The sequence below is a fragment of the Aulostomus chinensis genome, chromosome 4 (assembly GCF_037954235.1).
Source record: "Aulostomus chinensis isolate RoL2024-O1b breed Wild chromosome 4, RoL_Achi_v1.0, whole genome shotgun sequence".
Lineage (NCBI taxonomy): Eukaryota > Metazoa > Chordata > Actinopteri > Syngnathiformes > Aulostomidae > Aulostomus > Aulostomus chinensis.
The window spans coordinates 11,566,662-11,594,021 of NC_141323.1; the positions used below are offsets into that span (position 1 = coordinate 11,566,662).

At 47.3% G+C, this 27,360-nt stretch overlaps 1 protein-coding gene across 1 annotated transcript in view; it reads left to right on the forward strand.

Annotated features, from left to right (window-relative positions):
- LOC147262690 (uncharacterized) overlaps window positions 1-27,360 on the forward strand; it is a 59,809-nt gene that overhangs the window by 11,489 nt on the left and 20,960 nt on the right. The window contains exons 3-10 of the mRNA XM_086201802.1: window positions 2,998-3,063; window positions 8,832-9,018; window positions 11,454-11,894; window positions 12,338-12,778; window positions 17,198-17,350; window positions 20,066-20,248; window positions 24,087-24,163; window positions 25,691-25,781. Coding sequence (XP_086057928.1) covers window positions 8,886-9,018; window positions 11,454-11,894; window positions 12,338-12,778; window positions 17,198-17,350; window positions 20,066-20,248; window positions 24,087-24,163; window positions 25,691-25,781 — 1,519 coding nt within the window. The 5' untranslated portion in view covers window positions 2,998-3,063; window positions 8,832-8,885. The remainder of the gene's footprint in view (window positions 1-2,997; window positions 3,064-8,831; window positions 9,019-11,453; window positions 11,895-12,337; window positions 12,779-17,197; window positions 17,351-20,065; window positions 20,249-24,086; window positions 24,164-25,690; window positions 25,782-27,360) is intronic.

Consider the following 27,360-nt stretch of genomic DNA (forward strand, 5'->3'; position numbering starts at 1 on the left):
CAAAGTTTGGAAAACCCAACTGGAATATGCTCTTTACATGATCATTGTAAAGTGGAATAGTAGTGTGCATGTGAAAGTTGTCGGTGCTAGTTTTTCAGTTTTTAATTCTGCGTGTTGGTGCTGACCTCCCCAGGATGGAGCTCTGCTCTCTGGCTCCCTGTTTGGGGCCTGCTCTCATAATTAAACGTTGATTAAATGCCTATTAATGTACCCTGACTCACAGACAGGGTGTAATCAGGTGAAACCGAATTAATAAAACATCCACTATAGCGCTCAGGAGAGAAGGAAAGGCTCCCCTGAGAAAGACAAACAGATGGCGGCTGGAATCATGAGAGAGAGGAAAAAGCAGAGTGGGGATAAAGCAAAGACCAGCCACCACTCTGGTGATTAGCTCTAAATTGGTAATTTGATCTGACCTCTTCCACCTACTCATTATTGATAAAGCTGACTATATTTACCCGCATTTCCCCCTGCTGGCCCACACCGGCAGCACAGCCCTTCCTGCCGGCCCACTCAGCACTGCAATCGATGACTCTGACAGGAAGCACCTTGAGGAGGAGTTTGCGTGGAAAACGGGGTATTCATGCCTTCGACGCATGCATCATGGAAATCCCATCTGCTAGGAATCTCCTTAATCTCATCATCTGAATTGAACAAGAAGAGGAACAGCAATCACTTAGGACCAACTGTCTGTGGGGTTATGGAGGCGAGACCTTGTCTAACAAGCAGCTTTACAAGGGAACATGGTTGTTTTTTATCAGCCAGGCCAGCAATGGGCCAAACACAAGGAACGGGTTTGTCCCGGAGTGATCCAGGTGCGCCATTTGTGCGGCGATCGCGTGAAAAAAAAAAAAAAAACCTGGAAAGTTTGCCAAAGATTTCAGACCGTTGACCGTTGAGGTACCGCCAACAGGTTTCAACTGAGCTAAATCATAGACCCATTACCTCGTCTGCAGTTTCTTCTGGAACGTTCCATGTAAATATCTTACAAATAAATCCGTCCATCTTCTTCCACTTATTCCTGTTAAGGGTCGCGGGAGGGTGGAGCCTATCCCAGCGGCTACGGGCGAGGGGTGGGGTTCACCCTGGACAGGTCGCCAGTCCATGGCAGGGCCAACACATAGAGACAACCATTGGCTCTCCCGGTCAATTTAGAGTCTGGATTAACCTGGTCCCCTCTTGATGTCTTTGGACTGTGGGAGGAAGCTGGAGTACCAGAGAGAACCCACACAGGAACAGGGAGAACATGGAGACTCACCCAGAAAGACCCCGTGCTGCAGCCGTGACACGAACCCAGAACCTTCTTGCTGTGAGGCCACAGTGCTGACCACTGCACCACCGTGCCGCCTCTCTTACAAATCCCTGTGACAAAAAACCAACCAAAAGAACCATCATTGGGCGGGCATTGAACACAAATTATGTACAATTATTTCTGTGTATTATATGAAAATTGCAAACTCGAAGCCTGACAGTGTGGAGATGAGGCCTACGAGTTATGTGTTTGCAGCTATGATTCCAGTGATTTTAAGAACAGATCGTGTCCAGGGCCACGGTAGAAAAATGCAGAGGAACATTTAATATCCAGGGATTCACATGATAGGCACCCTTTGTCAAAATGGCCAAATGTTCCGGAGCTGAACAACGCGGTCCAGACTTGTCCTACTCAGGTTGGGACCAGGTCTTGTTCAATCTAGGGTTTATCTTTCATCATAAGCCGAAGTTGTTGGGTAAATGTGGTCCACTTTTGGCCCTCAGTGACGGTGTTGGCTCTTTGTGAGTGTCGCTGCCTAAACCCCTCAAAGAACTGTCAAAAATATAAAGAATATTTTCCTTGTGAGACGTATGAGCAGTTTCAAAAGGTTCAAACAGCTACGAGCACAAAGATCCTTTTATATTTCCTTTATTTTCTTTGGGTTTTTAAAGGCTACAGCGAGCATTTGTTTGAATTTTGTTAATGTCCAACAATCTATTTGATTGAATTTCTCCCTGAGGCCTCCCCAGCCCCCAGCCACTTCATCCTCTACTGACTGAACATGTACTTGATTCTGCATTCAGCATGTAATTAGTAATGAGTTCATTTGGCCACGAGCACCCATGATTCACTGGGAAATTGGTTGTTGCTCCCCTCTGTTCATTATTCATCTGCAATTAAGGCATCTATTAGGGACTAAGAATTGTGAGGTATTGCTGGCGTGATGTGCCCAATCATACGTGATGTGCTCTGTGAAATAAAATGGCTACAAAAGCAAGGACATGGCCTGACCTGATGCAGCCCTCTCGCCTCTGGGTTTTATGGTCTGGCACAAGCTGGCAGAGAGCGTCACACCAGCGCACTCCAAAGGAAACACGCATCAAGCAGCATTGTCCTCCCACCCTGCGAGTCCTCCTTGCCCCCTGTCACCCACCCTGGTCTGAGGTTACGGCCTATGAATGAAGGGTGATTCCTGGGAGGATTTGCTCTCTTGCACCCTGGAGTGGACCGACTCTGGAGCGGACTCGGTGCTTCTTGGAGCTGCCAGGAGTTGCAAAGAGAGATGGATGAGCTGCTGTGCTGACTGCTGATAATGTGTCTCCGGTGATGGATGAGTTAACACAGTGCCCCCCTCCCTTAAACTGATGCACCCCGGCTGTAAGACCACCAGTACAATCCAGAGGAAGCTTTGAGTTAAAAAGAGAGAGACAGACGTTTTGTAAACTGAGCAGATGGAGGAGAGTGGCTGCGTGGGAGAGCAGAGTCTATCATTGAGTCCTCTGCTCTGGTAGCTGGAACCTCTGGGAGTGTTTCACAGCAGCTCAGTAATCAAGACAGAGGGGTTGTTAATGCGCTGGTGGGGGTCAAACTGGTGACGGCCCCTCGTGCTGCGTGGGTTTACACTTTGCGTGACTAGAACCAGTTCATTACTGATAAATCTCTGCCGTGTTTTGATTGATCTGTCTTTTAAAATGTGAATGCTGCCTTTAAATATTTTATTCTGCCTTTTTTCTTTTTTCTTGCAGAGACCCGTTTATGTGTCATTTATCAGCAAGGCCGTCTTGTGGGAGAAGGGACTCAGCCGCGCCACTGTGAGTGCTAAAAGCCAGAGCGGAACATGCAATTTGGTTCGTGTTTGAGAGCCACTGAGGCTCAGTGTTACTTTCCATTCATGACTTGTCTGTCATTCACAATTTTTGTTTTTTTACAAAAAAAAAAAAGGAAAAAATATTTTGTCGATGGAGTTGTGAAACATTTCCAAAGAGTAATGCTCTGTCCCTGTCTTGTCAAAGTCCCTTAAAATCATGTCGCAATCGTGCAGTACCCTGCAATTCTCAAATTCTCACTGCAAATTTGAATGCACCAGCATCCTGTATTTCACTTGGTGCATCAGCAGAGGGCGCCGCTGCTCAGCAAAACCACACGATTCTACTTTAAAATTTACTGTCTGCATGGTTATTGATGGGATATTGAACAGTTTTAAGTTGCATTTCCTTGAGGAGTTCCAGAGAAATTGAAATGAATCTCAGTATAGATGATTTTTTTTTCCTCTAATAAACAAACAGAAAGACACACACACACACACACACACACACACACACACACACACACACACACACACAAACTCCCCCTTTTCTCTCTTCCAACAATCACAAGTCCCCACCTCTCCCCTTTACTCAAAAGAGTCTGGGAGTGGATGTGCTACAATTAACAGTGGGGTTGCCATGGAGACAGCAGAGTTGTGTGGGCTGGCTTCCTGTCTTGGCCTCTGGTTAAACAAACAAGTAAAGTCAGCAGACAAAGACACTGGCTGGTCCTTACAGCCTCATTTACATCCTCAACTGCCTTCAGCACTTCTGCATTCAGCCGGTCCATCGGGCCTGGCATCGGCCTTCGCTTTCTTTCCGTCGCTCCTCCGCTACGGTAATATCTAATAAATCATGAGGCCTTTGTGATGGTAAATCTGCTTCGCTCATACAGTGACACATCTTTTACAACAAGGGTGTCCCTGTCTAAACAGACAGACAGCACACAAGAGGCTGTTGACCCGTCGGCCTGCGTTATATAGGCGTCAAAGCTCCCGTCCTGTCACCCGGGACACGAGTTGCAATGGGACGGTCCAGGTCAGAATGCACAGGTGCCCAAACAAGGCGACAGACCTTCAGACCCAACCTTAACACATTCTGCACAAGGTCAACCCAGGTTTAACGGTTGCAGCAGCAGCCTCACGTGGCTTTTGACTTAAGCAGGACCGTGAAAGGCCAAGGGCGTCATCACGCTCGCCGAATTTAAAACCTCATGTTCATTAAACCCAACAGTGTAGATATTTAATGTCAGATTTGTTTACGTCATGTCACAGTCGGTCCAAACAAACAAACAAACTAGTGCCGGTCCACATCGTGGAGGTCCTGGATCCTGTCTGCAGAGCGCAGCTCAGCTTCAGCCCGACGCTCCTCTTTGGAGAGGACAGGTCAATAGGATCATGAAGTTTCTTCTTGGAATTTCAGAGAGAGTGTGGAACGCGCTCAAGCAGAAACCATCTCAACAGGCTACGACAGAGCGAAAGAACAGCTCCCTGAAGCTCCGTGTGGAATTCCCACGCATCTGAAGTGTTAAAAATCCCTGAGTAACCGGGCGAAATGAAAACGCAAACCCTGGATTTGCCCCAACTCTGTGTTAGGGTTTAGCTGTTAACGTTCAGGAAGCTGCTCTCACAACACTTTTTTCAATTTGCACCCTGAAAATAACGATGTTGAGAGCCCAACAATACGGATCTGATGAGATTCAGGTACAAAAAGTAGGAATTATGGAAAGGTTTGTGTTCTAACCACTGGTCAGAACTACGTTGTGGAGAGTCGAACTGACAGGAAGTTACAGGTAAAGTTTTGAAGAATGTTTCCTCAAAGGTGCATTTGGTGCCTCGACAATACAGTACTTGAAAATACTGAAGTACACCTTCTTTTGCCAGTTAAAAGGGTACAAAATAAACTCAAGAGTAAAAAATTATCTGCACTCGTACCCTTTCAGGTACACGCAGGTACTTCTGTCTTTGAGTTTGTGTGTTTGTACCACGTGGTTGAGGTCAGGTGCAGATCAAGGGTTGGTTTTGTTTTTGAAAACTGGAAATTAACACCAATCTCCTGCTATGAATTCGGCTGTTGTGTTGACCCAAACATCCACTGTGACCTCCACTGTGATTACTGTGACCACTAGAGGGCATCAGGTGGGTGTGACGGTAACAGGATCAACAGCCTGATCGCAGTACCTGACCTCAAATGTGGCACTGTTCCCTTGAAGTAAACGGTTGGAGTGCCTCCCTCCGCCGCCGCCTGTAAATTGGAGTGGTGTCATCCTGGCCTTCACTGTGTTGTGGTGCCTTGTTCCAGGATGCGGTGGGCTTCAGGGGAAAGAGTCGACGGGCCCTCTGGTGCTGCGTGGGCCTGAAAAGCAGGGTCATTGTCTCACCATCAAAAGTAGAAAGTTGCTGTGAATACTAAGCTGCATCTGAGCCTGGCTTCTGACACGAGCTGATAATCAGATTTACTCCCCTGAATCCGCCGGACTCCACAATGCACCCCACTGTCATCGCCTCTCGCCGGCCCCCTCACCAGCATCCCAACTCCTTCATCCACCCTCCCTCCTCCCCCTGCAGCAAAGCTAATTACACCCCGCAGAAACACAAATCTCCATGATTTAAAAAGTCACTCTTTTTCAGGGGTTTAACCTTGTTAGGGCCTAAGCCTGGCTTTCTTGTGCATCAGCTTTGTGAAGAATTCTCTGTTCTTGCAGACACTGGGACATAGACACACTTCTGTCTTTGCTGGACGTCGTCCGCCTGTCAGAGGGTTCACTCGGAGGCAGTGTAATTAAGTGTGTCTGTAACAGCTTATGTATGCTTGCGTTTGTGTGTATCAGAGTGTGTTTAGCAGCGAGGGGGGTGAAGGAGCACACGCACGTCTGTCCTCTGCAGGCCATCTGGGACTCGGACTAACTAATAGACTTCCTACATTCATCTAGCAGCACTACTTGCACATCTCAATCAGGGAGCTGTTGACCACAAACAGGCCCATAATGACATTAGCCAGTTCTGGCTGTGTGAGGACAGCGTGTGGGTTGCCTGACGCCAGGAGGTCAGCCTGTTTCCTGGGGGCCTGCAGGGGCCCGGGGGAGCCCACACAAGTGTTCTGAGTGTCTCCAGAAACTACAGTATAACCTACAGCTGGACATTTATTCCTCACCGATGTGTTACCGCAATGTTAATTCTTTGTTCCGTAATCGGTGGCGTAGCACAGAACTCTTTGTCATTCATCCCTGGGAAAATTAGGTTAATTATTAAAGAATAATAACCAACCTTATCCCGAACTTCATTTTCAATATAGTTGCTCAGCTGAAGTGAAAGTCATTGGCAGGAAAAAAACGTTCCTCGTCAGTCAGACAGGAAACAAAAATGATCACGGCGTCGTTTGTCATAACAGTTTTGACCGATTTTTTTTATCGCTTCCTGAAACTCTCAAGTCACCAAAATACTTTCCTAACATCCTGAAGCAGGGAACAGGAGCAAGAGACAGTACGCAACTTTATTTGGGCATAAAAAGTGAAAGTGCACACAACAAAAACTCCTTTGTTGCGCGGGAAAACTCCAGCACAGGAAGTCTGATTGGAATCAGCGTTTAAAAAAAAAAAAAAAAAAGGGGGCCTGAATCATCCACCGAGAGCAGCAACGCTCTCAGAATCTCAGGCAGAGTGAGAAAGGAGGGAAGCAGAGGAGGGATTTTAACGGGAAAAACCTGTGACGAGTTTGTTGCCGCCGACGGAAAGTGTCAACAGCTCCTCGTATGGACGGTTGTGGCCCTGTGTGTGTGTTTGGACTCAGAGCATCGTCCCCTATTGCGTGTATGGACGCATTAGAAGAGCTTTGGGTGTAATAGCAGCGACCTATGTTCACGCGCGTGTCCAGGCCTGCTCCGGAGAAGGTCACAGGTTTGATGGCACTCGCCGAGTCTGGCCTCACAAAGCCCCCCTCAGCCTTTTGACGGCTGTGAGTGACGGGTAATGAGGAGGCCGTAGGGGAGGACGAGGAGCGAGGAGGAGAAAGCTCTTGTTCTACTGTTTCTACCTCACTTCTCTCTCTTTATATCAGAAGAATGCCAATCTTTAAAGCCTCAACATCTGAGGGAAGGGAATCAGCGGAGATGGTGTAGGGATTTAAAAGCTGATCCTCCCTGTGTGAGTCACAGACAGTGACCCCACCTTCCTCCTCCTTTCTCTCCCCCTCTTTTTTTCCCTTCTGTCTGAAGGGTCTTCTGGTTCATCGTTGCACTCACACACAGATGGTGTATCCGTGCGTTTTCTGTTTGTTTTTATTGTGTGTCAAAAGGGTGAGGAGCTCAACTTTGTCTCCGATGGCGTTTAAATCCAAGACAAATAAAAGCACAGTGTCTGTGTGTGTTGATCACGAGGCCATTTATTACTATTGTTTGCTCTTGAAAGGCCACAGAGACACTGAATGAGTCACCGCCTCGGCCGCTGGTTTTCACCGGCTGGCGTGCTGCAGACGGGCGTCCATGCACATTCTCACTATTGACTGTCCCGCTGGCTTTAATCTCCCGTGTCCCGTCAGTGTACTCTGAGGAGTTTTATGAGATCATTTTCAGCCTCGTGACTTGCAGGTGGAAGAGGAGGAGAACAAAGTGAAGGTGAAAGCTGAATTTTTCCTTTTTTAGGCTGTGGATGAAGTCTGTGTTCTGTTTAGTTGACACAAGGGGGCAGTAGAGACACCTCCTGGGCCTGCCTGCAACACAGATGAGAGCCACTGACTTTTCATTTCTGAACAGAATGACTTATCGAACAAGGACTGGTTGCTCACTACGAACTAAAATGATCGAAATACATAACAGCAATAATTATTGTTTTGTTTAATCATCAAAAACTCAATATATAATATTATTTCAATATGATTATATACAGATTTATTTTATTTTATTTTAAATGGAGTACTGGGTTCAGGGACAAGGAGGGAAAAGACAATTGGATGATTTTCTTTTTTAATTTTGCAGTTTGACAAAGAAGTCAAAATGTCAAGAATAAAGTCAAACTCCTTCAGAGGAGGGAGACGCTTTGTCTCAGTTGTGCAATTTGAGAATTCAGGCAGAATTTGTAGAATTAAAATGGACATTTCCAGATGAAAGTCCCCCTCTTGAGAATATATCAGTCAGGCTTCCATATCAACTTTGTTCTCAAAATGCAAAACAATGGAAAAAAACCCTTCCTCCTGCTTCACTCCGACTTTATTCCCGATATTTCATCTTCTCCTTTTTTCCTCCTAACTGGTGCTGAAACTCTTTTTGAAGGCTTTTTTTATTGGCTCAATATTTTTATCTCTTTATTCATTAAACAGTTAGGTTTTGTATTTTATTCTTCTTGTTTTTTTTTTTTTTTGTGCTTTTGCTCCCGAGAAAATTATTTAGACCTGTTTTTTTTTTTTTCTTGGCTGAGTGAAGGTAGAATAAACTTTTACGATTTGAAAATTATTTATTTTTGATTCTATGCAACAACAAAAAAATAGAAAAAGTATCGCTGGCATTGTAATTAGTATAAGTACAGAGATATGAGTAATATTTTCAAAATATTTGGTATTTACTTGTTCTATGTAATCTGTTTAATTCTCAGAGGATTGGCGTGTAGAAAATATGATCTAGCTGCATTTTGCACGTTATGTCACTTCATTTTTGAAAATTATTCCCATCTTAAAGGTAAGTACATGTAACATTTAAATTTTTCATCTTTTTGAGTAATATTTCGGCTGACTAATTTAATTCTATTTAAATATATCTAATTGCAAGTTTTTTTCCTTTCCCAGACACGTTCCAGTCCCAGTCACCATCCCTCAGTGTGTCCACGCTTCCTGTCTCACATGAAATCTGTTCCTGGAGGCCTCAGACCTCCATGTTTCCTGAGCTCCACGTCCAGACCCCAGCCTCCATCTCAGGAGAGGACCCCCAACCCTCTCCTGCCCTCCACTGCCCTGAAACCCCAAACGCTGGAGGGTGAGGTTACTCAACTGAACACCTGGCGCTTTCACAACCTCCCAAACATCAGGAGGTGTGTGTTTGTGTCTGGGGGCGGTGACGCCTTTTAATCTTCTCATTAAGAATTTGTCTTCCCCTCCTGGAGCAGTGGAGGTAAAGGCCACCAGGCTCGCTGTTAGCTCTTAATCTCCCTCTGTGGTTGTGTTTGGTTAAGTGAAACTCTCGCCCGTCCTCTCTGGTGAGGAAGTGCCCACAGCGCCGCCCTCCTGGCGGTCCTATCGTGGTCCTCTGCTGCGACTGAAAGGCCCGGCCCGGGGGACCTGCAGCTCCTTTCAGAGCCTGGTCTTCTGATGTGAAGGCATTTTTCCCAGGACTCACCTCAGCTCCCCAGCAGGGCTCTGCATTCAGCAGGCAGCAGGGGAGGGGGCGGGTCTCAGCTCTGGGGTCTAATACTAATTATTCCACCATATGGTGGTCACCCTCCTCACAATCATCCTGAACCCTGAAGAAACGTGCCGCGCCCAACGCCATGCGCTCTGACACATGTCATTTATATGCACACACACACACACACACACACATTCACTGACCTGTTGCATGTGCATGCGTGTGTGTGTGTGTGTGTGTGTGTAACAGATGGGAATGGCAGGGCATTGTAAGAGGAGCAATGCAGAAATGTGCCCTCCAATGAGTTCTCTTTATCCCCCCGTGCTGACTCCTCGCAGCAGCAGACCCCCAGGAAACAAGAGCAGATTGTCTGACAGCCCCACCACCACCACCACCACCACCACTGCCACCGCCGCCTTCATCACACACCCATGCACACACACTCAGCGGTCGAGAAAAAAAAAAAAAAAAACGAGAAGGGAGAGAAGAAGGGGTGTGCAAAGAAGAAGGGAGAGAATAGAGGAGGCGAAAGGGAAATGGGTGGAGCTGAATGGAGTTGATGTTTGTGGATGAGAATCTTAGTGGGATGAAAGGAAATGTTCCGAGTTTGAGCCGCGGAGATAATGAGTTCGGCAGGAAGGGAGAAGGAGGGATTAAACAGGAGCATGAGTGCTTTACAGACGGAGTCTCTACGGGCGTTTTCACACGTCTTTGAGTGTAAATGAGTGATATCAAGTAGTTTTTTTAAGTAATTCAGTGGACATAAGAACGGCTTTCCTCCTAATAATTAGTCACTTAGCCGGAACACGTTAACAGGATTTACCAGCACTGAAAAATGTAATTGGTTTCAGCTCTTTATAAATGTAAAATCAAGTTTTAAACTGCATGTTTTGTGATCTAATAAGTCTGACAAGTGTCTCCTGGCTTCAGTTGCTTCAAATTGACCCCGAACAGCTCGTCAATCGCAATGTAGAGCATGAAGCTGGAGACTGAACCGTATTTGTTAGCATGGGAGCTAGCTGCAGCTAACATTAGCATCACGCCTAGAAAACAGAGACCTGAGGATGTGCCATAATTCTTCTGTTGATGGGGAAAATTGCGGTTAATAAATGAATAATGAGCTTTTTTTAAAAAAACAAACAAACAAACAAACAACAACATTTTGGGTTACTTTTTCAAATTCGCATGAAGTCCATGTCTTTGTCGGTATGAACGAAAAGTGCATGTCTCATTTCCTTGTTGTTCTACGGATTATTTCAGTGTTGGTAAATATTAGCTGTTAGCCGAATCAAATATCGGATAGCGGCGAAACATCCAATATTACACATCCTGACTGATAGCAGGGTTTTAGTATTAAAGAGGAAATTAAAGGCCACTTGGAGACTCGATACCTCCACCGAGGTGTTCAGATTCCATCAGATCCAGATCACTTCCTCCGCCAAATTTCAAGAAAATCCACCCCAGACTTTTTGAGCAATCCTGCTAACCAACAAACGACAGAACTCCTTGTTGCAGGTTATGGATTACCAAAAAAGTACTTTATGTGTTTGGTTATTTGTACTGCATTCCAAGCACCAGTACTAAAGTTGCTTCCCTGAGCCGCAGTGGCAGTGGCAGTAGGTCGGTCAGTCGGTGGAAACGGTCCAAAGGTTTATCCCAAATTTCCCCAACATGGACGGCACTTGTTGGCTAAACAAGTCTGAGCGTAAGTGATCTGAGTCGGCCGTGTCCACCTTGTGAGAGTGTCTGTGTGCATCGGTGCTCCCCTGCCCTCCCGTCTGGTTTCTACTGAGGAGGATATTGAGTTGGGAAACAGGCAGCTGCTCCAGCAGGCGATCTCTGGCAGCCTTTGTTAGCGGGCCGACCCACCCAGCAGGGGAACAAGTGTTTGCTGTGGAGCTGAGGAGGGAAGTGGGAATGAAAATGTCACAAGCAGACTCTGGCAGCTTTAAAGATGACCTCCACCATGTTGGTCATTCAGCAGGAGCAGGTCTATTGTGCTTTAAATCTCAAAATAAAGTCCATTTTAATTAAATAGATCTTGATTTGTTCTGTCTTTGTTGAAGGAAACTTTCATCCAACTGACAGAGGAAGAAAGCAGAATGTGGATGGGACGGTACGAAGGCGCCCTGTTGTTGTCGTTCCCTGTCACCCACCTCCTGGTTCTCCACCATCATCCTCCGTGAATCCACCTTCTACGGTCCTGTCCGATTCTAGAAGACAGCAAAGTGTCCCAAACTCTGTGGGAGTGTCTCCCTTCCTCTCTCCTCGTGTGTCTCCTGGAGGAAAACACACATTTCAACAGAGGGCCAAGGGGCCACGACCTTCGCTGGTGTCTCGTACAGAACCAGACTGGACGCTACCACTCAGCCCTGCTGGGTCCAAGTGCTCAAACTCACCATCCCCCACGTCCTCACACGGGTCTCTGTCAGACTTGAGTCGTCCCCCATCCAGTCTGTTCAGCCGGAGCACCAACCTGGCCAGTGGCAGGAGCAGCGACCTGTCTGGTACAACTAGCATTAGCATTAGCCTCCCTCACGTTGACATCAGGGACGCTAATTCTGAATATTAATTAACCCACGGAAAGTTTATCCTTGATTTTTGAGACTATAAATTCACCACCGGCAGAAGTATGCCATTACAGGATATAATATATTTGCCAGCATTTTCAAAGAAGTATTTCAGTCAGAGCCCTTTTTTGTTTTCTCGGCCTGGTTATCGAATTGTTTAAACAAATATGTACTTCTAAAATGAAAAGTTTTGGAGTTTTTCTGAGAGATGAGAAGTGCACAATTCATTTGCTCAAACTGAGGTAAAGTTACTTAAAGTCACTGTTTTTGTACTCCAACTGTAAAGTGAACCGCAGAAACTGAGGAAGTTCATGAGTCTTGTGGAGCAGTGGTGTGTTAGCTAAAGCTAGCTTCTCATTTTCCTATGTATTTTGCTGCAGACATCCAGGATTCTGACCCAGAGGGCAGAGTTACTTCCCCCCCGCGCCAGCCTCCTCCAGCAGGACCCAACCCTCACCGGTCCACATCCACAGCAACACCCCCAATCGATGAGCAGCTCTCGGTCCAAACCCAGCCTCTCTCACCTCAGTCGGCTTCAAGGTTTCATCCTCCACCTGACGAACCTGCCGACGGTTTTCAACCTGCAAAACCATCAGGAAACACCCTTGCACCCATCAATCCTGGTCCCAGCCCAGCCTTGGACTCTGACCACGGCCTTGCTGCGCTGGCTTTTCCCTCTGCTACCTGGTCTTCCTGCCCCAGTCCTCAAAGGACTACTTACCGCTCAGGGTCAAAGTGTACCCCCTCTCCTCCTCCTCCTCCTCCTCCTCAGCTGGAGTCTCACCGCTGGCCTGTCCTGCCTCCCATCTCCCCCGTCAAAGGTGAAAAATGAGCTCCGTTGGCCACATATGGACCATTCACAGCCTCCTCCCTGGCTGGCGCTATGTTCCTGCTCACATTCTTAAGGCCTGATTGTCCTGAACATGGCTGGACATCCACTCCCAAACAAAGACCTGCAGGCAGAGAAGAACCAAAGCCTGCTGCCATAGCGATGCAGCTTCTGCCCCCACCTACACACGCCTGTTTGTCCCACCTCCTCCTTCTCCATCAGAAATAACACAGAAAGCTTTTCTTTTTCCTCTAAATCAGCGATGGAAACCAGAAAAGCTGGTACCGTTTGATTCCCCGCTCAAAGGCATGAGGCCCCCAACAATAGGAGCCAGGGTCCCTACCTCGTGTGCCGTGCTTCTCAGCCTCAGCTCCCCCACGCTTCTCGCCATTCTCTGGGCTCTGAGAGGGAGACGTGTAGCCGACGGTCATAAATCCACGCTGACCACCGTTTGCTTGACGGCCCGACACTAAGGAACGGCCGCCACAATAGAATACCTCTGCAGCTTTCCTGCGGCCGCTAATTTACCATTGTGAATGGAGATAAAGAGCCGGGCCACTGACATCTGACTTCTCCAGGAACTTTATGAAAGAAACCAAACAATGTAGAAATTGTGCAGGGATTTTCTCCTTTCTGTCAGAGACATCTACTGTTCTCTGTGTGGCGCTGTGAGGCGGCGGGGGGGCCCATGTTCTATCGTAGCACGCTGTTCTCTTCACGACACACACAGAGCGTGTGTCACCAGTTCATTTATTTCACCGCAGATGCCAGCGATGCAAGCTCAATGTGGCGGCGTGTAAAGCTTAACGGATAAGTCTGGTTCATTACGACGCAGAGCTTGTCTTTGTAGTTTCGGTCGCCATTTGCATCGGTTATGACGGGACTGTTCTCGGGGACATCTGAGTTTTGTTCCTAACCGGAGAGGAAAGACGACCAGCATTCAGATATCAGAGATTATTAAGAAGACAATTATTTAGCCGGTTCTCCTAAACCAGGGCGCTCAAAAACAAACCTTAAAGGGTCGCAAAGAATTTTTCAGTGAGTCAAGGGTCCATTTATTGAGGTCCGGCAGGCCACATGCAGTACGACGGTAATATTCAAAACAAAATGTCCCTTTCATTCAAAACAACAACAAAAATACCAACTAAAATAAAATGTAATTTCCATTTTGACATAAATTAAAATAAAAAGTTGAATAAAACACAACACGACCCCTGTCAAGAATCCAAAACACAGACGTCAGGAGGGCCAAGAAGACTTTTCTGTTTAGATATAAACACAAAGAACCACAAGGAAGAGGGACAAATGTGTTTCTGTCCTGTGGTGAATCAAAACGCTCAGGAATTCCACGCTAATGTAGAGGCTAAAATCAAACCAAATGTCCCTTTCGGTTCGGCAAACTGGTTAAAATTTGAAAAACTGCTCCAAAAAATAAAGTGAAAGTTTAAAAAAAATGGCGTGGGCAGCAGTGAACTCTGAGTGACCCGGTAACAGGCTGTCTGTGTATCCTTGGCATGGAGACGGGTCCCGGCCAGCCTTTTGCATCCTGGGGGTGGGAGTGAAGTGCAAGTGCGGTGGCTTGTGGATTATCGGTGGGTGCGGTGGGTCTGTATGTGCTGCGGCCGCCCGGGCAGCATGGAATATAAACCCAGCATTTGGGGTTACAGAAAAAAAAATGCTCTGGCCGGACCGGCCATTCAGGAAACCTCCCAAACCTCCCTATGGCCACCCTGCCTTGACGTTCATAGGCAACCAGCGGGCCGGAAGTGGCCTGGGGGCCGCCTATTCAGGATCACTGTCCTAAACCCTGATATTTGGAGGTAAACCTGGAAGTGGGGTGGATCTGTTTAACACGGCGTTCACCTCGGCGAATTTATCAACCCTGGAGTTGAATTTATGCGTTGGTAGACACATTTTTTTGTGCGCGTTAGGAACCCGTCTCCCCCTCAAAAACCCAGGGAACCTCCATGTTCACCTCCATGGGAGCACAACCAGCGTTGCCTTTCGAGCACGAACACCAGAAAGAGCAGAGATGGAAGTATTCATGTTTTTCATGTTTCATGTTTTTCAGGCTGGTTTTATGAGCGCGGAGGAAACAAGAGGGAGAGTGTCATTACGGTGACATCAGGCTTGATGATGTTGTGTGTCCTGATGCTGATGAGCAGACACAGAGCGATGCCCGACCCTGAAAATCACTCAGACCTTCACTTTTATGCACAAAATCTGACGGCAAAGTCTTTCATTTTCAGAATTTCATTCTTGCTGTTAGACATTTTTGTGTTCATAGTTTTCCCCAAAAATCATTCTGGGTGTGCAAAGGTCTTTACTTAATCCACAGCTTCTTCTACAAGGGGCATTGAATCTCACGCCACTTCCTCCACGGTCAGGGCCGTTTCTTCTTCTTCTTGCACCTGCAAATTTGTCAGCCGCCGACCTCCAGAACCGAGATGCGCTGACCCCCACACAGACGTCGTCTGCTTGTGCGCTAATGGGCCTGTCAGAACACATCCAACGTAATTAACGATTCGATCTTACATAACAACCAAGGTTAAAATAGGCCATTTAGGCTAAATAGAATTTGACTTCCAGAAACCAGCTCCCAACGCCTACACGGGGTCATGTGACCTTCGCTTCGGGAACCCCTGGCCCTGCTTATTGAGAGGGCAGCACTGGTTTATGTTGTATTTAGTTCTATCAGATTGATTTTTTGCTTACTTCATTGCAACAAATCACGAGAAAGTTTTAATATCGGTGTTGAATATTTACAGTAGTGGCAGTTCAGGCTGATTGATGAGAGTTCCAGCCTCTACTGACCTCTGCAGCTTTCTCAGATCCCAGACAACCCGGCGGTTGACCCCGCACCGACCTGTTTTGGTGGAGCGTAACTGTCCTTGACAATGGAGCGGGGCGCCATCCTGGCCCCCTCTTTCTGTCTGGCACAGAGACCAGAAAACGAGGGCCGCGGGCACACAGAGAGGTCCTTCTCTACGTCGAACGTAACAAACCCACCGAACCCCTGGCTGCCACCCTTTAACCTCCCCGCAAGGCCGCCTCAGCCGCCGGCGACTGGTAGAACGACAGCTGAGTTGACAGCAGCAAGATGCTTTGAAGTGTCAAGTCAAGTCCTTCTATTGTCTCTCTGAGTAGAGCCGCTCAAGTGCACAATAGAACGGCGGTGTGTGTGTGTGTGCGTGCGTGCGTGCGTGCGTGTGTGCGTGCGCTGTTGTTCTTGACTTTGTGAGGGAGGCTGCATGTGTTCGTTTACGCCGGCCCGTGTGGGCAGACACTGAGGAGCTGAGTTTGCCTTTTCCTTTTAAATCCTCCGTATATATTACCCTTTTGTCCGCTCCAAGCTGTTCTGCATTTCTAATGTGAGAAAAGCCTCCACAAGCTTCTTTCAGGACAACAGAACACAGCGCCGGCCCGGTGAGGGGAACTGTTTCCCTCGCTAAGCTTCAGATTCTTCAACCTGCCTGAGAAAAACAGTTTTTGTTTTGGTTGTTTGAAAGGAGATAAGTAATTAGTGATTCGCCTGACAGTTTGCAGCATTCCTCCAAGTGAGCTCTGGTAACGAGGGCTTAAGGGTGAGGGTCTGCTGCCTCACCTGAGGGGCTCCTCTGGTGGAGGTGTGGGGTTGAGAGAGCTCTGCTTGTCAGAGGAGAAAACCTGGAAGTCTTTCACTAAACACAAGAGTCAAGATTTACATTCTGATAAGGCTGCAATTGGAAATTAACCTCCAGAAGTGATTTTATCTGGGTGTTAGCACCTTAAACTCCCTGTCTGGGAGAAAAATAGTAAAAACTCCTCCATAACATTATAGGATGTTAGGGTTACGGTGCAATCCTGCCAGGATATTAGATAGGACAGCGATTCTTGTGCAACAAATCAGTATATTGCCAGAAAATGAATCTACGATACGTATGTGTCTGTGAAAGTGAAGAAAAACAACCCTTCCCTCCAAAAAAAGGCAAAATTTGACAGCAGAGATGAAACAACCACTAGTAGCACCGTAGCCTTCATGCTAACCAACAGGAGACTGTTCAAAGCTAAAATGGTCTTGCCTTCATCTGCTGAATGCCCCGCCCCCTGCCCCGCCTCCTCCCTTCAGCTGCATCCGTTGCTGCATCAAACACAGTAAACCTGCTAATTTCCTTTCTGTCTGACATCCCGATGATGCTCATCAGGAGCAAAGCCGCCAATCTTTTATTGCCTGTTGAGTCTTTTTTGGTAGAACTTCAGTTTGTTCTGGACAAGGCGCCTCTGTTATTATGTTACCGTGGTAACAAAACTAGAGATGAACAGAAAATTCAATGAGGAAAAAAAATGACGTGTGACAATGCCAAAATGTGTGTGCATTACTGAAGCTGCTTCCTCGCCGTCACGGTGGTGATGCTGGTCTTCATCTCCTCAGGACGCAGCGGCTCGGCAGCATCTCGCTCCTCTGAGCTCAGCTCCACTCCGTCTCACGTGTATGACGAGCTGGAGGCCATCGCCCCCCCATCAGACTCCTGTCCCTCTCTGGACGGGGGGTCCGACTCATCAGGCCACCCTTTGCCTCACGACGGTACAAACAAACTCACAAACCCACGTAGAAAACATTCACTGCTAGTTTAGCTGTTATTCTACGGGAGAAGAAAACCGTAGAACCTCGTATCCTTGCAGTGTACTGAAATTAACACCTAGAAATATTGAATTTACAGTCAAATAAAAGAGGAAAGGGCAGCAAGTGTAGAATTTGAACAAAAACCAGATCATTTGAGCATTTATCCCTCAAGAAAATATCTTTAATTTTGATTCTGTCATCAAAATATCTGCTGGTTGATGTTGATAGAGATGATTTGCGGTATGATATTGGCTACCTCACACTCCTCGTGACATGAAGGTTTGAATCATCGGTGTGAGCGGCTCTTTCACTGCACTGTGCCAGTGGGAGGACGTTCAGGCGACTTCACGTGTTTGCGTGTTGTCACTCATGACTCCATTAGACGCGCCTTCCTTCCTCTGTGACGTGCGTCTGTGGAAAGAGTGTCAGGTCTCTGTTTACGTCTGTCCTGGCAGACAAAGGTAGAGCCAGATGAGTTGGCGAGCGAGTGGAAATGCTCCAGCAGATGAAGACCTCCTGCTCGTCCCTCGATGCCTGATAATCCCTGACAAGGTGTTTAACCTGCTCGCTTGACCTGAACCTCTGTCTGACCCTGGCGACCTCTGCCCTGAGGAAGTGGAGGGATCAGGGTGGCCGCTGCCGTAGCAACCAAAGCGTGATAAAATCAAGTCAGAGCTAAACCTGAACACTTTTCCTTTTGTGAGTTAATGCCACAGCCCGATTTTTATCTGTGAATGAAGGCGAGCCTCTGCAAAGCAAAAATGTCCAAAAAAAAAGGTTGAGTAAAATACGTAAAATTACAAAACCCGGAGTTGAAAAGCTTCTTTAAAGACACAGAGAGCTTTGCAACAGCAGGCTAGTTTAACTTTCTGTTTTTAAGGAATTTAAAATGGGAAGTGAGACCACCCTCTGTTGTCTTTCTGACCCTCGGTGGGTGGTAACTCGCATGTGCAACACCTTAATCATCACATTAGTCATTTGTTATCTGCGACTGTGTTTGCTCAAAGTCTCGGTGGCTACTTTTTTGGCTAACGACGGATTAATAGCCAGCGGCTAACTGACAGTGTGTCCCACCACGTCATGCTACACCCGCAGTTATCCCAGGGATTTCCTCCCAACCACTCCTTCATTTACCAACAGTTCCTTTTTTCTCACTTTACAAAAAAAACAGCAACACCCACGTGAGTTTGTATTTCAACTGAAAAAGGTGTGTGTGTGTGTGTGTGTGTGTGTGGGTGGTTGTGCATGCGCTATATTGCATAACACACTCCGTTCTCAAAGTGATAACTTCCTGCCTCTGAAATCTGATTTACTAAGATGGGTATATGGAGGATTTTCTGCACCTTTTCTTGGATGCTAATGCTGAGTGTGTGTGTGTGTGTGTGTGTGTGTGTGTGTGTGTGTGTGTGTGTGTGTGTTGGGGGAGTGTACCTGCAGCGAAGCATGGTGTGTGTGATAGGAATTCCAGCTCCACACCCAGCCAGCGTGGGCTGTGGATTTGCATGGGCACCAAGCCACACTGTCACTGATCCGCTTTTAATTGGGTGTGACGATGAGAAGCCCGAAGGGGGTGGGGTGGAGGGGGGGGGGTCTTAGTGTGTGTGTGTGTGTGTGTGTGTGTGTGTGTGTGTGTGTGTGTGTGTGTGTGGAAGTGCCCGTGGGAGTGAGTCACAGAGAAGGAGGGGTTGTGTTTGTGTGGAGTGTAACTTGTAATTTACAGTAATTTCAAGATCAAACTCAACAAGTCACTCAAACCAGATTTGAGTGTTCAAAGGTCAAAAACAATTCCAGCCTACCTTCTTCTCCCAAAACGTCACAACATGCTGACATTTTGACTAGAAGCCAGGCTAAAGAAGGAGCCGGGCTCGTAGATACGATGTCAGCTGCCCTTCTTTAATATCCAATAGAAGCTTGTACCGTGTGCATGTTACAGTGCATCACACCACCGTCATTCGATCACACGAGCGTTCATCCTCACGCACGGACGACGCTTGTGACCATTTGGAAAAAGGAAAAAACATTTTTCAAAATTTGGATTTTGTTTTGGAATGTGAAGACAAGATTTAAAGCATTCAAATATGAGCCTGAGCTCCCGAGGGTTTGATACGGTTCCCTGTGTGATCACGTTGTTGTTTTTACCAGTGAAAAAGTGACTGAGAGTCCCAGTTTGTTTTTTAACAAGCTTTTACGAGAAGATTCTTTTTGTCCTATTTAAAATATGCGCAAACCACATGTGATGTCATCCCACTGGTTTACATCTCTAATTATGTTGTCTCAACAATTCCACCTACAACACAGTGGAACTGCAGTGGCATTAAAGATCATCCACGCCTTTAAAAGGGGAAATGTACAGTTTAAATGAATTCATTTGATCTCCGGATTAGCGTAGCTGCAGGCTAACTGGCATCTGCACAGCATAATAATAACAGTGGAGGCAGCACACACACACACACACACACACACACACACACACACACACACACACCTCACATACACAAACACACACACGCACATATAAAACCTTGTGTGCTTGTTTTTGTTGACTTGCTGTACCCAACGGGTTTTTTTATGGACTTATGCAAAAACAAACCCGTTGGACAGAAGCTGCGTCATCACTCGTGACTACAGTCCCTTCGGGGTTTTTTGCTTTTATTTCCAACAATGTTTCTTGTGCAGCTCTGACTCCAGGTCTGGCGGCGCTGACAGTGGGCTGTGACTCTGGGAATCTGGGCTCCCTGTCCCGCGTCCAGCTGCTGCTCCTGGACCGACCAGAGCCGACCGCCCTGCAAAGTCTATCCTGCAGTGACAGGGATTTGATGGAGGATTGGTGTGAGCTGGACGTGCAGTATGACCCCGCAGGTACAGCGCACAAAACAAGGTCCAACCAAAGAAGCTACAAAGAGTAATAAAGCTGTCAGACACTTCTAGATGTGCTCCAGGAGACTTGAAATGGAGGGGAACTTTCCCACGTACCGAATCTCATCAGTGCTCCCAGCAAGTGTGTTTACATGACGCTAAAATGAAAAAGTCCAATTATTGCGTTCGTCTGACTGATATTGGACTGGTTCGTCTGACTGATGTTGGACTGGTTCATCTGACTGATGTTGGACTGGTTCATCTGACTGATGTTGGACTGGTTCGTCTGACTGATATTGGACTGGTTCGTCTGACTGATATTGGACTGCTTCGTCTGACTGATGTTGGACTGGTTCGTCTGACTGATATTGGACTGGTTCGTCTGACTGATATTGGACTGGTTCGTCTGACTGATATTGGACTGGTTCGTCTGACTGATGTTGGACTGGTTCGTCTGGACTGGTTCGTCTGACTGATATTGGACTGCTTCGTCTGACTGATGTTGGACTGGCTCGTCTGACTGATATTGGACTGGTTCGTCTGGACTGGTTCGTCTGACTGATGTTGGACTGCTTCGTCTGACTGATGTTGGACTGGTTCGTCTGACTGATATTGGACTGGTTCGTCTGACTGATATTGGACTGGTTCGTCTGACTGACGTTGGACTGGTTCGTCTGGACTGGTTCGTCTGACTGATATTGGACTGCTTCGTCTGACTGATGTTGGACTGGTTCGTCTGACTGATATTGGACTGCTTCGTCTGACTGATGTTGGACTGGTTCGTCTGACTGATATTGGACTGGTTCGTCTGACTGATATTGGACTGCTTCGTCTGACTGATGTTGGACTGGTTCGTCTGACTGATATTGGACTGGTTCGTCTGACTGATATTGGACTGGTTCGTCTGACTGATATTGGACTGGTTCGTCTGACTGATGTTGGACTGGTTCGTCTGGACTGGTTCGTCTGACTGATATTGGACTGCTTCGTCTGACTGATGTTGGACTGGCTCGTCTGACTGATATTGGACTGGTTCGTCTGGACTGGTTCGTCTGACTGATGTTGGACTGCTTCGTCTGACTGATGTTGGACTGGTTCGTCTGACTGATATTGGACTGGTTCGTCTGACTGATATTGGACTGGTTCGTCTGACTGACGTTGGACTGGTTCGTCTGGACTGGTTCGTCTGACTGATATTGGACTGCTTCGTCTGACTGATGTTGGACTGGTTCGTCTGACTGATATTGGACTGCTTCGTCTGACTGATGTTGGACTGGTTCGTCTGACTGATATTGGACTGGTTCGTCTGACCGATGTTGGACTGGTTCGTCTGACCGATGTTGGACTGGTTCGTCTGACCGATGTTGGACTGGTTCGTCTGACCGATGTTGGACTGGTTCGTCTGACCGATGTTGGACTGGTTCGTCTGACTGATATTGGACTGGTTCGTCTGACTGAAGTCATACTTTTCAAACATGGACGTGACCAGAGTGGTGTTGAGTGTCAGGCAACGATACGATCAGTATACATGCTTCATAACGCAACTGTGATACAGTGTGATGGGATACATGTCACATGATTTACTGAAACTGTCAATGATATCATCTGAATAGCTGTCATAAAGACACATGTCCCAATTTGATTTTATCGTGATACGATGTCAATACTCGGCGCTGGAATATCAATACTACATCTCGGAAAAAATACGACAATTTGTTTCCAGATAGGTTTTACTTCACAGCCCCAATCCAAGTTCCTGCTGAAGGATTTAACCCAGAAGTTGAACAGCGAACTGACAAGGGTGGCGTGGTCATGGCGAGAGAAACTAGGATGGAATCTGCACGTTTATAGACAGACAAGGACCCGAGCTTCTCGAGGACGCCGTTCACCTCAGCTAACTCATTTTATCATGTGATCTAAAGGGCGAACTGGAAGGACGTGCGGCTCCCGCCAGCTGTAAGCGGTCGTAGCACCACCTGCTGTTCCGGAAGTAGGCATGTTTGTGCAAATAAATGGATTCCGCCTGGTTCTTGTGTGCTGGAACAACAACCGTGGTCCAGTTGAACGAACTCATGAGCCCCCAGTGACGTTGTTATGATGTCATTTATTTGTAACGTCAGTGTATAAAAGCACAATGTTTTTCTGACCGACAGGCGATCTCGGTTCATGTCCTGTTCTGACAAAACTTTCAGACGGTTTGAACGAGATCGTTTGATAAGCAAAAAACCGTTACTTTAATAACAGGGAGCAGGTGTGTGTATGTGTGTGTGTGTGTGTGTTTGTGCAGAAAACACAGATGACCAGATGGAGACGGAAAAATATGACATTGTAGAAGGTGTGTGTGTGTGTGTGTGTGTGTGTGTGTGTGTGTGTGTGTGGGTGGGCCGTCCTTGAGTGTAAGCAATATCTTTATGGGGCAGAGCGGCTTTTTCTTTTAACGAAGGGAGATACCACCTCTCTGTCTCCCGACATGCTGCTGCAGGCTCTTAACTGCTTTTCCATGAAGGTGTGTCGGCTGGGAGGGGAGGTTTATAGGGATATCAGGATGTGCTGTATTGGTAAAGATCAAACAGCTAGAGTGGATCATTAACCGGGAAAGTCCGCCGAAGATAGCCAGGGACACTTCCAGCCAAGTCCTGCATGCATAACAATGGATAAGAGTGTGTGGGGGAAAGGCCGTCAGTCTCGCGCCGGCCGTTTATCGGCTGATAATGACGCGGCGAGACAGATAAACACCAAAGCTGCAATAAAGGGTTGTGCACCTACATTATAAGGAGATAGAAATTTAGACCAATAAGAATTTTCCTAAATTTTGATGAAAATGTTCTGGACAGCAGTCGTTGGTCTGCTTGCATTTGTAAAACAAGTTGGTTTTCAAAAACTGCTATTTTTCGAATTCCATGACGCTATGAACGCCGTAGCTGCAAACGCTAACAACCGCTTATCGTGCTCACCGCGGAGGTCAGCACAGCAGCAGGGAACCCCAAACTTCTCTTTGCCCGACCGGATTGACCAGCTCTGACAGAGGGGTCCCGAGGGGTTCCCAGGCTGGAACGGCAATATGATGCCTCCACCTGATCCTGGGTCTGTCATGGCCTCCTAACAGCTCAAAGGCAACCGCCTCCGATGTGGAGACCCCCAGATGTGGTCCAAACTTCATAACCCCAAATCTCCTCAACTGGCTCCTTTGCATGCAGCGTCCCTCTAACGACTCCCTCACAGATTCATGTGTCACCCGAAGGGAGATGAAGCCACCTTCCGGAGGAAAAACCCCTGGGACGCATGAACCTGCACCGCATGGCACTGCCAATGAAATTCCATTCATCTGTTATATTGACACAGCAGCAGGAATCCCAGTGGCTCAAATCTGAAAGCCTGAACAAATAGAACCAAATCTACGCGGCTCCTAAATGCCACTGTGCTTGTTTTCTGATCAGGGCGACTGGGTGAGCCCCCGGGGGGAGATCGGTTTTGTTCTGTCACTTCATCTCCTCCAGAGTTCCAGAGTTTGCTGGAAGCTTGTCTTTCCTCTTTCTGCGGCTCCAGAACAATGTTTGCACCTGGCACGCTTCTGTGGACAGGTGCTCCTCTCTGGCTCCATTTCTGCTATTATTTGCTGAGAGATTAAGAGCCATAATTGGACCTAATACACTGCGTTACTCATATCTGTGCACACACACTCAAGCACAAAAGGCCAGTGCATGGAAGCGTGTGCCGGAGGCTAACTCTTATGTACACATGTGCACCGACACACACACCTGCCCGCATACACACCACAACTGCTAACACAATTAATTCCCCAGCTTTTAGCGTGATGTTGTGTCCTGTGTGGTTTTGTTAGGTCCTCGGAGGCCCCTCACAGCTGGCGGCGTCTCTGAAAGGTGTGACTCTGCAGGGGAAGTCCAGGAAAACAAATCGGTGAGTGCCGCTGCCTCTTGTGAAATCACTTTTCACTTTGTACCCCCTTCCCCTCTTCATCTATCAGATTTTTTTCCAAAAGCATGGCTGCGCCTGTCCTGAGCAAACATCAGACCTCCTAGAATCACAGAGACAAAAACCTGGCACACATTGTCCCCCTCCTGGACAAAGACCCCCATTTATAAACTTGAAATGGCGTGCATTTATAACTGTCATTCCAATAAGACTAGCCAAATTGTTGTTGATAATTGAGACACAATAAAACAGAGGGCACGCGGCGTGCAGCAGGTGTGTGGTTAATCAGTCACGGGCTGCAGGAGGGTGGGGGGCGCGACTGTACAGGAGCAGGGCAGGCTTTTACACCAGCTCATTGCTCTATCGCGGGGGGGCACGCTCCGCTAAACACCCGACGTGGTGGGATTCTTTTGGAGGATGCGCCTCCATTAGAATCAGACAGGGTTGGAAGGGCGAGGGGTCAGGGGGGGTAAAACGGGGCTCGCGCATGCTGAGCTGCAGTGGAATGGACGCAGGTGCTCCACGTGATCTAAGATTAATCTCCCCTTTATGACGGATGAGAGAGAGCCCCTGAAAAGCTTGAATGAGCCTCATAAGCCCCCCACAATTATGCCCGACTACAATGACAGGCTGGAGTGCTCAGAGCAGGATTCATAAAATCGTTTGCATAATGCACCTCGCCGCAGCACGTATCCACGCACTGGATTATTTCTAATGAAGAGAGGCTGATAAAGCAGTGGCATGTTGGAGTTCTGTGTGTGTGTGTGTGTGTGTGTGTGTGTGTGTGTGTGTGTGTGTGTGTGTGTGTGTGTGTGTGTGGGTGGGCGGGGGCTACTGGTTCACAAGTATTTTTACCACCGTAAGCCTCAATTGAAAGTTTTCTTTTAGAGAACTGGTTTGAAATGTTTAAAAAAAAATTCTCCGGACTTTAAAGGGAATGATTTGACATTTTTGAGTCTCATCTAATTCTTCTCAACGCCATGAAGTTACCTGGCGACCAAAGCGGAGACAAACCCCAAGAAACGCACGTCGCGCACTGACGACGCAGCGCATGCTGGTCGAGAGCCTCCTTACTTGTTGGAGATAAGCGGATTGAAATAAAATGTATGGTTTCGTTACTTTACGTCCATTTGAAAAAACAAACAAAACAACAACAACAACAAAAAGATAAAGTATGTAGATATATTACTATAAATATGTAGTAAAAATATTCCACGGTAAATTCATGAGACAAAAACACATCATTTCAGGGTTTGTTTTTTTACTTGCTTATCTCATATAATTTTTTTGGGTGTAAATTTTGCATTTTATCGTATAATTGTGACTTTTTAGACCCTGAAAAAGGTAGCTCAGGGTCGGCCGGTGACTGGTCAGTCCATAGTCCCCATCCCCGTCCCTCGGGACCTACAATCCCTGCATAAATTGAAATTATGATCACCAGGTCCATTGTTCTTAGGTCCCAGATCCCTGCACGCCTACAATTTAAGTTTTCGATCCTTTGTTTCCCCGCAGGATCCGTCTGAGGATGGTTCTGGATCTCCTTCATCATGGATCGTTGACCCGAGTCCCTCATACAACATGTTCAGGGCCTCACCTTCTCCCTGTGAGTCCGACCGCCCTGCTGTATCCCTGAAAATGATCTCGGGTCACTTTTTCCCCCCTGTGTGTTGCAATGGCATACCACTTCTCTGTAGGTGCTCTTCACAATACTTCATCAGTAGGAGAGCTGGTGGTTACCATTAGCGTCTGATCCGGTAAAAGCCCACTCAGTCCCTGTCAGCTCTCGTTTATTAGTCTCCATTGTCTCCTCAGTGTCAGCGCTGTGTTTGGCGTTCCCTCGCCTCCGGTACACTTAAGCCAGCTAATCCTAGCGAGGGCCAGCTGGCTGCTAGTATCACCTTCACCTGTGTGGCCGGCTTGTGTACATTCACGAGTGATGGTTCGGAAGCAGCGCTTACAGTACACACACCACACACACACACACACACACACACACACACACACGCACACTGGAAAACTGCTGGCATAAGACAAGGAAAAGGTCAGGAGTACTGAAGAGCCCCCCTTGAGCTAATGGCTCGCTCTGTTTCCTGCCATCCTTCATTTGCCCGCGTCTGTCAGACTGCTGGGTATCAGTCATTGTGCTATGATGTTAATGGTCCGTCAACATCAAGGGGACGCAGGATGCATCCATCATATCAGAGATTGATGTGTCTGAGGCCAAAGGCAGCGGCGAGGTTTCCTGCTCCTCCTGATGTCAGACCTGGATGGACGTGTCCGTTGAGAGCTTGACCCACACCGGAGACATAAACGCCTTTCTGAAGTCGCCAAACTTCATGGAAACGATTGTCTCCATGAGAAAATGACCCGAAAAACGCAGTGTGAGCGGTGAAAATGACAGGCCTCATCTTGTGGCCGCAGCAATTATGACCACCAAAAAAAACACCCCCCCCCAGGAAATCCAATTATTGAAGCTGATTGGAGTTTTGCTCTGTTTTGACCGACGTTGGAACAGGAGACTTTCAGTCTCCGGCTGTCTCAGGTTGGTCTTGCAAAAATGACAGCACGGCGGTAAAAATACTCTGCAGCGTCGCGAAAAACTATAGGAATCAATCAGGACCTTTTTTTTTGGTGATGGCCACATAATTTCCCTGGTTTAAAAACTTCAAACGGTGGGTGTAGTAGTAGTAGTAGTAGTAGGAGTAGTAGTAGTAGTGGTAGTAGTAGTAGTAGGAGGAGGAGGAGGAGGAGGAGAAGGTGCTGATGTTATGGTTGTATCAGGGGTTGAGGTTTGTACCAACAAACAGTGGACTTCACTGTGAGAGACTTCTGTTCGAGTCCTTCTCAGGTGAGTGTGGCAGGTGTGGTGCCACCACTGAGGTCGTGGTCGACCTCCCCCGAACACCACAGTCAAACCAGACTTAAAACGGACTTACGGGTCATTTACTGCAGGAAACGTGCTTAAACGTGGTATTAGAGGGTCAGAACCAACAATTTAGACATGGTTCAAGTTTAGGACTGGTTGGCCATGGCGGCAACTTAATGGAAAATTATTGCTGGACTCTTTTCTTGGAGATAAAACCTCAGTTACCTCATCCGGCGCCGATCTTTCCCGACCAGAAATGGCGTGATTTCGCCCGTTTGATCCACGCAGCCGGAGAAGAAGCCGTTCCTCCTCTTCT